The 14,302-nt window shown below is 37.6% G+C and overlaps 1 protein-coding gene across 6 annotated transcripts in view; it reads right to left on the bottom strand.

Annotated features, from left to right (window-relative positions):
- Nucleotides 1–2,804: 2,804 nt before the first annotated feature.
- CEP162 (centrosomal protein 162) overlaps nt 2,805–14,302 on the bottom strand; it is a 41,540-nt gene continuing 30,042 nt past the window's right edge. For 4 of the 6 annotated variants that reach the window (XM_080588136.1, XM_080588135.1, XM_080588138.1 and 1 more), the window contains 9 exons: nt 13,774–13,937; nt 12,999–13,103; nt 11,611–11,835; nt 10,045–10,715; nt 9,108–9,248; nt 6,744–6,813; nt 6,277–6,375; nt 5,252–5,386; nt 2,805–3,238 (listed from right to left, as the gene is read on the bottom strand). In XM_080588136.1, coding sequence (XP_080444262.1) covers nt 3,020–3,238; nt 5,252–5,386; nt 6,277–6,375; nt 6,744–6,813; nt 9,108–9,248; nt 10,045–10,715; nt 11,611–11,835; nt 12,999–13,103; nt 13,774–13,937 — 1,829 coding nt within the window. In that variant the 3' untranslated portion in view covers nt 2,805–3,019. Of the gene's footprint in view, nt 3,239–5,251; nt 5,387–6,276; nt 6,376–6,743; nt 6,814–9,106; nt 9,249–10,044; nt 10,716–11,610; nt 11,836–12,998; nt 13,104–13,773; nt 13,938–14,302 lie in introns of all 6 variants that reach the window. The other 2 variants (XM_080588137.1, XM_080588140.1) reach the window with 1 other exon arrangement.

The following is a 14,302-nucleotide window of genomic DNA, read 5'->3' as shown; positions in this document are numbered from 1 at the left end:
TTTCTAACCGCTTGGGCTGTCCATTTTATAGCCTATTCTCAAAATTTACTGTAAGTACAGCACCTGTGGTAGATTTAACTTCATGGGGAAAACTGTGTATGTTTGTTTGCTTAAGTATGCATTGTATTGTGTAACAACTCTTACTAGGGCAAGTTACGTATTCCAGTTTTCAAAGGTGAATATTTGTTTTTGTGTATAAACAAGTTTGATTTTTTTAAGGGTACCTAACTAAAAGTGAAATCAGGAGACATCTGCTGACAGAGAAAAGAAAGGGAAAGGTAAAACCATGAATTGTGTCTACTGAAACCTAATGATGTACTGTCTATGAGGCTAAAAGGCAAAGTAAGTGATGTGAATGGTATTCTATTTAACATTTATACATCTGAGCTGCAGCTCCTGAATTCTTTAATACTGACATTTTTGTCATTCTGTGAGGAAAAGAACCCCATACAACCCTTCACAAGCCCGTGGCAAAGGAGGTATTAAACTGTGCTCTTCTTCTACTCAATCCTGTCCTTCTGGCAATGACAGATGATAAAGCCAGGTCACCTGGAGCCATGGTGATCTCACCTGAAGTCATGCTATAGCCTCAGGTACTGACAGGCAAGGACAGCACCGAGCCTTTCACCATGCATTATTCCAGCAAGAGTTGGAGGCCTGTGCTTTCTTGATTTTTTTTGGACAATAGGAATATAGTTAACAGTATGTAAAGCTAAACATTACAATTCACGCTGGACAGACAACTGTTCAAAGAGTCCAGGCACAATTGGAGTAAAGCAAAATTTGAATATTTAGTGGTAATAGGAGTCTGGTTTTCATTCTTTTTCCAGAATAGGTTAAAGATGAGAGAGGGGCAGAGTTGAAAATGTATTATGTACTATCAAATAAAGTCTTTATCCATGACAATAACCTATTTAATTTGTTACATGAGTAATTTTGGTGTGTTTCAGAGAATGTGAAAGAGAACAGTGCTTGTGTGTCTGCCACCTCTGCTATGACTCTTCTGCATGTGCTGTTCTCCTTTATCAAAGCAGCTGTCTTATCTATAATCCAGGTCACTGAGTCACCGAAGCCTGCTTGATTTCCTCATGGTAAATGCCTTACAAATTAAAAAACAAGCTTCAGTGAATGCACAACTACATAAACACCTATGAGAACATAGTATAAATCATATTCTGTCTTACAGTAAAGGTAAAAATTGAAAGAGAACTTACTGTTTGAACTGAATTTCACATTATAAGAGAGACACCAGCACTTGCTGAGAATTGAATATAAGAATTTTAAAAGGTACATGAACGAACTGCACAAACACTTGACAACCTGGAGATTATACTTCTGAGAAATTATTGGAAGCAACAGTTTGGAAGGGTGAGTTTCCAGCAACTAGAAATGTTTCCCTAGACCTACCTCTCCTAGCCCCTGCCTTAGCCATACCTACCTCCAGTACTCTGCCTCTTTGGGAACCCAAGAATTGCTATGATTTGAAAATCTCACTTCAGTTTACACTTTATTTGCTGTACATGTAACACTATTAAGGGCTGAGTTAAAATTATTTCACTTTTACCTATTTGCAAAACGGTCCCAAATCAAGGAAAGGCAGCATATTTATATATACAGCTGATATTTTATATATAAATAGTGCTGTATTTACACATCTTATGAATATAGGCCAATACTTCATTATTTGGGGAAAAAACTCATACTGAAAAAAGCTTAGTATACTAACTACGGTTGTTTTATATTCATCCTTGACTTTTTTTTAAATATATATGTGCACACATTTTAGATTTGTGTGTACTCAAAAATCTTGCACTGTTAATTGTGACTTGTAAATAGCTGCCTGTGCCTATATGGTGCAAGTGGTACTATTTTGTGCTTTATGCATTGTCACATGCTTGTATAAGCCAAACTGCATGCTTACCACTGGTCCCTAATGAAGTGTGACATATAAATACATACAGGTCTGAACAATTTCACTTTTGATTTGAAGCTTAGCTTCATAAGGTAAAATCAATGACACAAAATACAGTGTAGAATGAATGCAATTACAGGAGAGGACCTCAGGTGTACATTCTAGCTTTTAGCTTGTCTTTGCTCTAAATAAGTATCATTGATTGAGCTAGAGCCTTAGATTAGGTCCTGTGTAATTCTTAAGGAGTTTCAGTACTCACATTATCAAACTAGTAATTTACTGATTTTATTTTTCAAAACCCCATTCTTCCAGCCACTAAATATCTACCTTCAATTTTCTTTACTGTATTTTCATTTTCTTCTACTTTTTCTACCCTCTTATCAAGATAGAGTTTTGTTGTTTTTTTCAGACAATAACTGTAACAGCTGTTCTTTTCCTCCCTTCCCTATTTCCTGCTGGAGCAGGAGAGCCCGTGTTACACACTAGTGATACGGCAGGAAGGCCTCCTACATTAGCCCCTATTTTACAGGCAGTAGGTACACTTAGGTGTGTGCACACCAGCAGGATAGAAGGTGTGGTGGTATCTCTAACATTCAGCTTCTTACCTGCTATGTTGTCTACCACTTCAGCAGAATGACAATGGAAAATGACTACTCTGCTGCAACACTTCAAGCATTTAAGAACTTGAAAGGGATCTTAAAGAAACTGGAAAGTTTTATAAGTTAGAGGGGGAGAAGCAAAACTGTAGAAGAAAATTCCATGCCCTGCTGGATGAAAACTATTGGTAACACTATACACTAAAAATACAGGCATTAAGAATATTCAGGAATGTTCTATAGCATCTGAAAAGGTCGCATGGAATTTTTCAATAGAATAACCTCAAAGTTCCTCATATTATAAAAAAATAATGCATGAACTTTATTACTAACAAAATATGACATACACTTTGCAGTGTAGCTTAATTCAAAGCTCTCCCTTTGAAGCAGCAAGATTTCAGAAAAGATCTATGTAATTCAATGCACGAGCATTACATCACTGATTTCCCATAACATTTCCTATATATAACTGAACATTGTAAGTTGATTACACAAGCAGCATTTTATCTGATCATGTCTTCCAACAGTTCTCTGTTACGCTGAATCCGCTGGAATTAGGTGCTGGAATAACAACGCCTTGTTTCTGCAGTTCTCGTAAAACATCTAAAATTGAATCCAATTCCACTCGAAATTTCTCCAGTTCTTGATTCTTCCGCTGTGCAAGTTTTCTCCACTTCTCAGCTTCATGGGTTTGCCTTGCTTCAGTAATATGTTGTGTTAGTTGTGTTGCCTGCAAATTACAAGCAAGTCAGCATTGGGATTTTCTAGTCAAATATTCAGTCACCACTGCTCCTTTGCAAAAATATACCACTTCATTTTATTTGATGCTCAGTCTCAAAGCCCAGTGCTGATGTTAAGTGGGAACAAGTTGTTCCAAGCATTACAAAAAATTGTTCTCATGGCAATATAATGCCTTTAGATATTTGCACTGATGACAGAAGGGTAGAAGCCATCACTGACTAATGAGCCTCAGGAGAATTTGACTTAGCCTCTCCAAAGCAGCAATTAAAAGTTTGAATACATTAGACAAAATTGATCACATAACATAGAGCCCTTTGTAATCAAAATGAGCTTTTTGAATTGCCATTTAAATGTGTTAATTAAAGAACACTGCAGCAGAAACAAACAAAATCTGAATTACATATTCTGTGCTACTGCTGTGCTTTTAAAAGCCACCAGTTGTATGAATTACCAGAAAATATCAGTGACTAAGTCTGAAGCTGTTGCAGATACAAGGTTGAATTAATTTTCACATGAATCCATGGCATGATCCTATTGAATTACCCAACATAAAGTGTCACAGGAAATCAGAAACTACCCACCACTATTGAACTCTAATAGATTCTTAAATCTCTATCACTTAAAGGCCATTTGTAGTTTGATACTAAGGACAACCTGTTACTGCATTGTTCAGCAATTAGTTTTTCCATACATTGTTCAGTTCAGGTTTGTTATCATTTGTTCTGAGGCCTGTTTGGTTCCCCCACTGCATGTGATTAAGGGTACAAAACTAGAGCAAATAAAACCTAAAGCTTCATGCATAGCAAGGCTAATAACAGCAGAAAAGATGAAATTACCTAGTAGTAGTTGTATTACATAGTATCATTTCTGTGTTTCTGTTGTTGTTTTTTAAATAATACATTAAAAAAAGTAAACAGTATGGATCGTAAGGATTTCAGAAGGGATGGATCACAGACTAGACAGCAGATGGTATTTTACAGAAATGGCAGGAAGTTACCACAGTATACAAAAGCAAATGAATAGTGTAAAAAAGTAACTGCATTACAGTTGCCTTAGTAGGACAGAATGCAAACAAAAAGTCATCAGGGGTTGTAGAGTTTGTTCTTGATCTACAGGCTTGTTTTATGCACAGTTCTTTTTTGGAATTAAAGATCTGTTGTAGAAATGTGTGAGAAAAAAAGTCTTCTACCATGAACAATTCTGTACGTAACTGGGAATTCCTTGAGATCTGGTTCAAAACTGTAGAACAAACTCCACAAGCTATGAACTGCTACAGTTTTGATTGTCTTCTAATCCAACTGGCCTTTGACTTCATGTAATTAAGTAAAACCAAAGTTAAAACAATAATGAAAGACACTCAAACATTGAAATGATGGAAGTGTTGAAAAATTTACATGGACTAGAAAACAGTCTCCAGCTGATAGCAGCTCCCCCCAGATAGAGAGATCAGGTTGGAGGCTATGACATAAAATTGAAAAACAAAACAACAAAAAGCAGAACTGTTTTGCCCATGCAGGTGATACGAGTGTCAGACACAAGGAACTGTGTCAAAAGATCTAACTGTCAAACAAACATTAGACAATTACCCAGAATTTTTAATGCGTAAATGATAAAGGTTTTTTTGTTGTTGTTGTTTAGGGTTGTAAATGTAAAGGACAGCTGCAGGATGTTTCTCTACTTTTATATGCAGCTTTCCTGAAGGGGACTTCTAGGACTAGAAAGTAAAATTAAGAGTTTAGTTGAGGAATGTATCACAGCTTAATAAACTAAATTACAAACTCTTGTCACATTTTCAATGGCCAGCTTTCATGGTGTAATTGAAGAAAAGAATTGCTGACTATCACCACATTAATTGCATCAGCAGACCAAACCACGACTGTATCAAAAAATAGTTGCCCCCATCTCCAATATGGGGTATATGAGCCCGTGCACATACCATAAAGTTACAGTTCAAACAATAAATTGCCCTCGAGCAGTAAATGCAGAATATGCTGTGGTGTACCTTTTGAAGTTCTTGCTCCCTTTCTGCATGTCTGGTCTCTATATGCTTGATTTTCTTTTCCAGACACAAGAAATGCTTCATTTCGGGACTCTGGCTCTCCTTTGCCTCTCTCAGTTCTTCCAACAATTTTGCCACCTAAAATTTCAGATAATTGATGAAGATTTTATACAGTATTTAACACTGTGATAACAACAGATGCCTTTCAAAGTGTATTTGTGTTGTTTAATGACTCTATTCAAAAGCTGTAGAAGGGAAGACTTAAAAGAGAAATATCTCCTTTATTTGAAAGCTTAAACAGGGGCTCAGGGACTTTATCTTTCATTTGTATGAAGTGGCCTAAAGATAAGAAAGTCTAGTCCTTTTTTGATAAATCCAATCCTGTTTGTAATGAGTCATGATTATTCACAGTCAATTTTTATACTTCTAAACATACTAAAAAATTACTAGATAATATGATTAAAAGTTTCTCACACTCTCTTCTCCTCATACACACTGGATAAAGATCAAATATAAAATGCATCAGTGAAACTCATTTCTAAGGAATAAATTAAGAAAAAACATGCTGCTAACGCACACGATCAAACCCCTTTGGTCTAATAACCGGCAAGTCAAATCAGCTCAGCCGATGACTTGCAATTGATTTTCCAAAGCCTCCAGAAATTTAGGTATGTTTTCTTATAAAGCTCTATTGCTTTATTCTTATTCTTTTCCTATTTCAACTTGATATTTTTTCTTTTAACATACTAAGGTTTTTTGTTCACTTTCTTAATGTGTATGAGTAAACTAAAGTGAAAGCGTTATACAGTCTTTTATCATAACCCTTAGGTCCCCTTATCCAATATCTGAGCACTAACCCTCTTCAAAAAATAAATAAATTGCATTCTCAGATATAATTGGTGTAGGAGATACTGTTAAAGATACTGTTTCTAAGGCTCATTTTACTATATATTACTTGAGGTATTTAATTACAAGGATGAAAAAGAAAACAATTTTGTAATGTACCCTGAATCCAAATTTAAATATACCTCTTTTTGTAGGAGTTCCTCTCGCATTTGTGAAACTAGAAGGGCTTCCTGATGTCTCTGGTGTTCGCTGATTTGTTCTTGGAGATGTTTTATTAATATCTACAAAAAAAAAAAAGATCAAGTATCGTTATCACTAACAAATTCTCATGACAACATATGAAAACCTATACAGGAAAAATACACCAGAAATATAATCACAGTGTTGTAGTACTGCAGTTACAAGCAATGCATATATTAAAAACTACTGTTGACTCTAAAATTACCTGAACTGTTACACAGCACACATGTACATATATAGTATGCAAAAACAAGTTTCATTCTTCAGTTTACTTCCCTCAGTTAAAAAAAATATTGAGAGAGAATCTGAATCCATTAATGCTTCCTACCTTCATACTGTAGGCATTTTCTCCCTAAATCTTATTGCACAAATATAATTGGAGACCTAGATCCTCTTGGACAACACTCACCCCAATATCGGCTTCACAGCATAAGTGACCCAGAAGGTGCCTGGAGAGCATCAGTGACAACTTCCTGACCCGGGTGAGAGAGGACCTAATTAGAAGAGATCCTCTGCTGGGCATCAAACTCACAAACAAGGAAGGACTCACTGGGGATGCGAAGGCCAAATACAACCTTGGCCGCAAGGGCCACGAGATGGTGGAATTCAGGATCCACCAGGGAATGGCAAAAAGCAAGGTAACAATCCTGGACTTCACGAGAGCGGGCCTTGGCCTCTGAAGGGATGTTTTCGGATGAGTCTAAAGGATTGGGCCCTGGAGGGAAGGGGGGCCCAAGAAAACTGGTTGATAGCCAAGGATCCTCCTCCAAGCATGAGGACAGTCCACCCCAATAAGCAGCAAGTCAAACACCAGCAGGTCTGCATGGACAAACAAGTAGCTCCTTGCCTAACTCAATGCAAAAAGGAAGCATACAGGAGGTGGAAGCAGGGACTGGTAACTTTGGAGGAATATGGAGACACTATCCAAATATGCAGAGATATGAATAAGGAAGCCTAAGCCCACTTGGAATTGAAACTGGTGGGACTAACAAAGGCAAAGAGCTTCGGTAAGTATGTAAGTGGCAAACAGAAGGCTAGGGAATATGTGGTCCTGCTGCTGAGTGGGTCAGGCACCCTAGTGATACAGAACAGGAAAAGGCTGAGGTACTGAGTGACTTCCTTGCCTTTGTCTTTCCTAGCTAGACTAGCCTCCGGGAATGCAAGGCTCCAGAGACTAGGGGGCAAGTCTGGAGCAAGGAAGATGTACGCTTGGTGGAAGAGGATCAGGTTAGAGAATAATTACGCAAACTGGACATACAGAAACCCATGGACCCTGATGGGGTGCTACCGTGAGTGCTGAGTGCAAGCGTCACTTCTTCCTTTAAAAGAACAAGACGGAAGACCCAGGGAACTACAGGCCGGTTGGCCTCACAACTTGATCCCTGGGGAGGTGACAGAGCAACTAATCCTGTAAACCATTTGCAAGCACATGAAAAACAAGAAAGTGATTGCTAGTAGTGAGCATGGACTCAAAAATGGGAAGCCATGCTTGACCAACCCGATAATGCTCTATGATGAAACAACTAGCTTGAGGGGAGAACTGTGGATATTGTCTACCTTGACTTCAGTATGGCTTTCAACACTGTCTCCTATAAGACCGTCATAGAAAAGCTGATGAAGTAAGGGCTGGATGAGCAGACAGCTAGGGAGATTGAAAACTCACTGAATGGCTAGGCCCAGAGGGCAGTAATTAGTGGAATGAAGCCTTGTTGGAGACCGGTAACTAAGGTGTACCCCTGGGATAAATAGTGGGTCCAGTCCTGCTCAACATCTTCATCAGTGACCTGGATGGTGGAACAGAGTGTATTGTCCACCGGTTTTCTGATGGGATATAGAACTGGGAGTGGCTGATGGCTACGCTGTCATTGAGTGACCTGGACAGGCTGGAGAAATGGGCCAAGAGGACCCTCCATGAAGGGACTTACGCAGTCCTGTCTACAGGAGAGGAACAACCCCAAGCACCAGTACATGTTGGGGGCCGGTCAGCTGGAAAGCAGCTTTGCAAAAAGTGATCTGGGGGTCCTGGTAGACACCAAGTTAAATAAAATACTAATGGTGTCCTGGAGGGCATTAGAAGGAGTGTTGCCAACAGGTCAATGGAGGTGATCCTTTCCCCTCTGCTCAGCAGTGGTAAAGCCACACCTGGAATGCTGTATCCAGCTGTGGGCTCCCCAGTGCAAGAGACCTGGACAGACTGGAGAGAGTCCTGCAAAGGGCAACTAAAGATGATGAAGGGACTGCAGCATCTCTGTAATACGGAAAGGCTGAGAGCTGAGACTGTTCAGCCTGGAGGAGGCTCAGGGCATCTTATCAATGTACATAAACACCTGAAGGGAAGGTGTGCAGAAGAGAGAGCCAGGCTCTGGCACAGCAGTGCACAGTGGCAGGACAAGAAGCAGTGGCCACAACCTCAAAGACAGGAGGTTCCCTTTAAGTGTCAAGAAAGGCTTCTTTAGTGTGCAGGTGACTGAGCACTGGCACAGGATGCTCAGAGAGGTGGTGGAATCTCCATCCTTGGAGATCTTCAAAAGTCACCTGGACATGGCCCTGGGCAACCTGCCCTGGGTGTCCCTGCTTGAGCAGGTGGTTGGACCAGATGACTTCCAGAAGTCCCTTCCAGCCTCACCCATTGCGATTCTGTGAATACAGTGGCACAGGCCCATTTCTGAAACAATACATCCTACTTAAAAGGAAAATAAAAGTTACAGATACCTGTTGAAGTTATTTGTTTCTAGATTGCTATGTGTAATGAATGTATCTACTGTATCTTACCTCTTGTGTTGAAATTCTGCTGTTAAGTTCAGCTACTTTGGAAGCAGAATGCTCCTTTGCGTACTGACAAAGGATGTTCTCTACTTCTCTCTGATGGGAAGCTTTCAGAGATGCAATGTATTCTGCTGTGTCTTCCTGTATCCTGGGCAAGAGAAGAACAAAACATGTAGTAAAGCAGCTAGACAGTTCTTCAAAAATGCAGTGAATTTTCTCATTTGAACACAAAATACGAAAAAAATGTTAAAGGTAGCACATCTTAGATATTTCATAATACTTTGCAAGAGGCACCACCACCAGTACTTCCACCACTTTGGAGAGATGAGAGGGTGGGAAACCTACAATGTTGGCTATGTGTTTCATTTAACTAGAGGCAGCTAGAATACTGAAAACACAGCCAATCACCTTTTTAGGCTCCTCTTATAAAAATCAAGGGAGAGAAAATAGATGCTGTTAAATCACAATTTAGCTGTGCTATTTCAGGTATTCATTTTAGAATAAAATGGGTTGCTACCTAAACGTGCTTATTTCCTCTACCTTGAGGTATGAAGGGAGCTAAGGGAAACTATGTGAAGTGTAAAGTTTCCACTGCTGGTCAAGTGACTCCCACTGAAAGCATGCCTCAGTTTGAAGCAAAGTACCAAAATATGTACCAAACATTAATACTATGCAACACAAAGCATTTATGATACAATGATTTATACTGAGATCTTTTGTACTCAGAACCATGACAAACTGTAGTACTGAAAAAGGATTGAGATAGGTTTTCCTGCAGGAATAATTGTGTCTGTACACTGCTGTGAAAAATCAAACAGCAAAAATGAAATTTACAGAGAATGATGGTCAAGTATAACCTGGCTTCACACGTGGCTGACGTGTCATTTTGATCCTGCATCACGCATCATTAACAAGGTTTTTAAAGGAACATGTTGAGCATTTACCTTCGTATATTATTTTCAGAATAAGCCAGCGTTGCTTGAGACTTCACCCTCTGCTGGTTCATTTCTAGAGACAATTTTTCTAGCTCCTCTTTCAACTGTGCATTTTCTTGCAGAACTTCCGAGATATTAGGATCAGAAAAGGTATGAGGTTGGTATATTCTGTCATCATGAAAAATGCCCAGAAAGGGTTCACTGTTGCTGGAATTCCTTTTATCTGTTGCTAAGGTATTCTTTTTCAAGATCTCTTGAGAATTTTCCTTATTATCAGTTTTATTTCTCAAATTATTATCAGACAACATCATCATCCTTTCTTTTTGAAGTTTCTCTACAGTCTTTGTAAGGTCTCTTATTTCTTTATTTTTTGTGACCAGTTCTTGATTTAGTTTTAACAGTCTGTCTTTTGTGTTACCTTCTTTCATTTGAGAATCTGTTAATTTTAAGTCTTTGTTATCCTTTTTACTTCTGAGTTTTAATTCGGAATTTTGACTCTTGAGGTTTTCAATTTCTGTCTCGAGGTTTTTAACGGTGATCTGATGGCTCTTCTTCAGATTCTGAAGCTCCTCTTCAAGTTTGGTAGAATTGGCTTTATCAACATTCGGTTTTGGCAATTCACTCATGAATTTGTAGGCAAGCAGCTGCTCAAGCTCTGCAAGTCTTTGCTCATACTGTATCTGGAGTAGGGGTGGGAGAAGGTGTGGGGGGGAGTAGTTTCTTTAACTGTACATTTATGAATACCTCTTTCTATTACTCTTTAAAGTTCTTGCGTGTCTGACGCAAGATTTTTAAGACAGGATACACAGTGTTACTAACAACACTACTCAAACAGTTCAGAAATTAATGAAAAAAAATGTGAAGCAAAGCTAAGTCTGATGTAGAACAGAATTACTAAAGACATTTACGACAAATTCATCTACTCACAGTGAACAGAGTTGCTATTGGAAAGAAAATTAAATGGACAAGAAACCATTTTTCATGTAATTTTGTTCTGTTCAGGTGTAAACAACTTGGACAAATAATATCATAATATGTCAAGAAATTTTTATTTTTGTTAAAATCTACCATTGTTTGCCATGCTTGCAAACATAATTTTTAAGATGTGAAGTACAATTTTCCTGCTAATTAAGAACCTGTGAAGCTTACCTTTCTGTGAAGTAAAATGCCAAATTTCGGTGTTTCGTAACACAAATCTTAAAGAGTTGCTATCATATAGATTTTGGACAGAACGTTTAGTGTTCCCTGCAGAAGGAAACCACAACCTGCTGTGCGTGCAGCAAGGAAGTAGGTAAGCAGCAGCTCTGACCCACAGGATGATATCCACATAGTTGTAAGAACTAAGTTATTATGCCCCAGGAACTTGTCCTCTCAGTTTTGATAGTACCCTAACAATTTTAAATGCTCTTTACATTTTAGATGCCCAAATTGCTGAAGTTCTAGCAATAAATTCTTTTAATATTTTTTTCACTGTGTTCTTGGCCTTCAGTTTTCACCACTGGTCTGTGGCAGACCCCAATAGCCTTATGACTGTTACTTGTGGAGCAGACTACTCAACAAGCATCCATCTTTTACCTTTATTTTTTGAAACTGTTGTTCCATGGCACGGAGACTTTTTTTAGCTTCATCATCTTTACCCTCAAGTTCTGTTTCTAACTTTTTTATTCTTCTCTCCAAAAAATCAATTGTGTTTGTTTTAGCTGAAAGATCGTTAGTTTTCTCAGCAGCAGCAGCAGCGAACATCAAAGCAGGCAAAGAATTTGGATACCTTCTTTTTAGAATGCCTTCCATTTCTCTGATCTACCAGAAGAAAATTAAGTCAGAAGTCAAAAAGAAGAAAGTTCTAGTGAAAAATGAACTGAAATAAGTGACAGAACATTGACAAACAAGATCCATTTAAGCTGTGATAAGAACGAGAAGATGTGTTTTGAGAATTTTTGTTATGATTTTTTTTGCATTGTTTACATTTGTTACTGATGAGTCTTGCTTGTCTGTAAACATCTCTTAGTAACTGACTTCTTATACAACATCACAGATTTAAACAGAATAGATTTGGTCATCAGATGGTCTTACGTCAAATACCTTTTATTTATTTTCTTAGCACTTAAGTTGTATAAGGCTCTTAATGCCGTTCAAATAGTTGCTTTTCTTTTGGATTTCCCATTCACAATTTCACGTTCAACTCTACTTTTCTAGCTGCTACAGAGAGATTTCATAACAGCATTGAAATTCTCTCAGTAACAGATTAAATGTCATTTTTTATTTCATTGCAAACTCCAAAATAAATTAAAACCTTGTGTGCAAGACTAATAAAAAGTTTTATTTATTTATTTTTTTTAAAACTATGGTAAGATGGTTTCTGCATTCTTTGCATTAGAATACTGCAGAGGCTCTTTCCTATTTTTCCTACATCCCTGCTTCTCCCCCAGCACAGCAAATTGAACGATTTTGGAGTGAAATGCTAACCAACCGCTGCCTCCAAAAACTGAGGAAGGTGCAGTTCTTCCTGACTTTTTCCTCAGTAGAAACACGGATTTTAAGTTCTCTATTTTCCCAGTTTTCATGGCTTTTGTAGGAACTCAATGGAATTTCAATGTCTTCTCTTGAAACAACTTGGTTAAAATTTTAAGGATTTACTAAATTCAGAGGGAGTCTCAGAAGAGAAACAGGAAGCTTGCATGTGCTTTTGCCCTCTTGCTCTTTTCCAAGAAAATCTGAACAGTAATTTAACATTAAAGGATTTTAAACGGGTTGTCGGTAAATGGCTTATTAGAACACAGTAGCAGGAGAGCCCTTTGTAACTAAATAATTGCAGCTTTTTGCGTTGAGTGTTCTACAGTATAAAAATTACTTTGTCACAGGGCTTCATTCAGTGCTTTACCCTTATGAAAGGGCTAGTAAGCCTTGTAAGTGACCTTATCTAAAATAAAGGTTAAGTGAAACACAGTTATATTATGGCATACTTGTCGCTCAAGGTCCTGAATTCTTTTAGCATCTGCTGCTCTGTCTTTCAAACGTTTCTTCTGTTGCACACACTGGTCTCCAGCTTCAGCTCTGAGCTTCTCAACCTATCCAATTTATGAGAAAAACTGAAATATACATTCAGAGAAGTTTTCCTGTAGTACAAAAGTAAGCATTTCAAATAAAAACAATCATAGAAATATTCTACAACTTAAGAACTGGTAATAGTTATTTCTACACTAATCGTTTCTTTATGTTTTTAAACTAAGTTACAGCTTCTTGAAGACAATTAAGATCCATGGGGCTAAAACTGAAACGAGGCACAGAAATCTAGAAGAAAACTTTCACTCGGGAACAATTCTTGACTGCAAACCAGTAAACTTGCTTCCTTTCCTCCCATTCTCCCAGTATGCAGGCTTGGTTAATATGAAATAATATAACGTACTACATTATAGTACATGAATTCACGGTCAGTTTTTCTTAGCCAAGAAATTTGCAAGTCTTAAGTCATGTTACTTTTGTTTCCAGGACTATCATTAGTGTGTCAAACACAAGCAAAAACAGTTTTAAGCAATATGCACTTGCAATTCTGACTGCATATGCAGTAATTCATATTTTGATTATAAAGATATCCACATTTGATTTAAAGGTTATGAAGGTTTCATGTGGTTTTTCTTCAAAAAGGTGGGAGCGTTATGAAGGACAAAGTTACATTATATGCATCAGTAGAAATCATTTTAAGTTTCAGCACTTTAAATAAAGCTAAATATTTATCACCTCTAGTTTTAGTTTCTCAATTTCTTCTCTTGCATCTTTAAGACGGGCTGCATCTTTATCTAGAAGATCTTGATTTTCTGCATACCATTGAAGTCTTCTTTTTAAATGAAGAATTTCCTGTTTGTATGATTCTTCCATAACTTTAAATTCATAAGACTTCTCACCTACAAGAATAAAACACCATTATTATTGTTTTATTAGTAATTATGTGTTGAAGAATACGTAATTCAATGTATTTGAATGTGTTGGACAGTCAATACTATTCTTCTCAGCACATTTCATACATTTACTAGTTTGACAATCCTGTCACTGCAGTAAAGTTTTAAAATCAGATGCAAATTAGGACTTTAAATGCAACAATATTTAAAAAAACAAACAAACAAACCATAGAATAATAATTATTTCATATATTGTAGTAGTCAGTAGTTCTCAGTTTGCCATAGAATGTATTGAAAACAGAATCCCAGTGGGATCTACTACCTACTAGAATAAGGCAACATAGTCAATCTTTTCTTATGAACAGAGTTGT

Source organism: Anser brachyrhynchus, assembly GCF_964034855.1.
Source record: "Anser brachyrhynchus genome assembly, chromosome: 3".
Taxonomy (NCBI): Eukaryota; Metazoa; Chordata; class Aves; order Anseriformes; family Anatidae; genus Anser; species Anser brachyrhynchus.
This window is presented reverse-complemented; position numbering and strand designations above follow the sequence as displayed.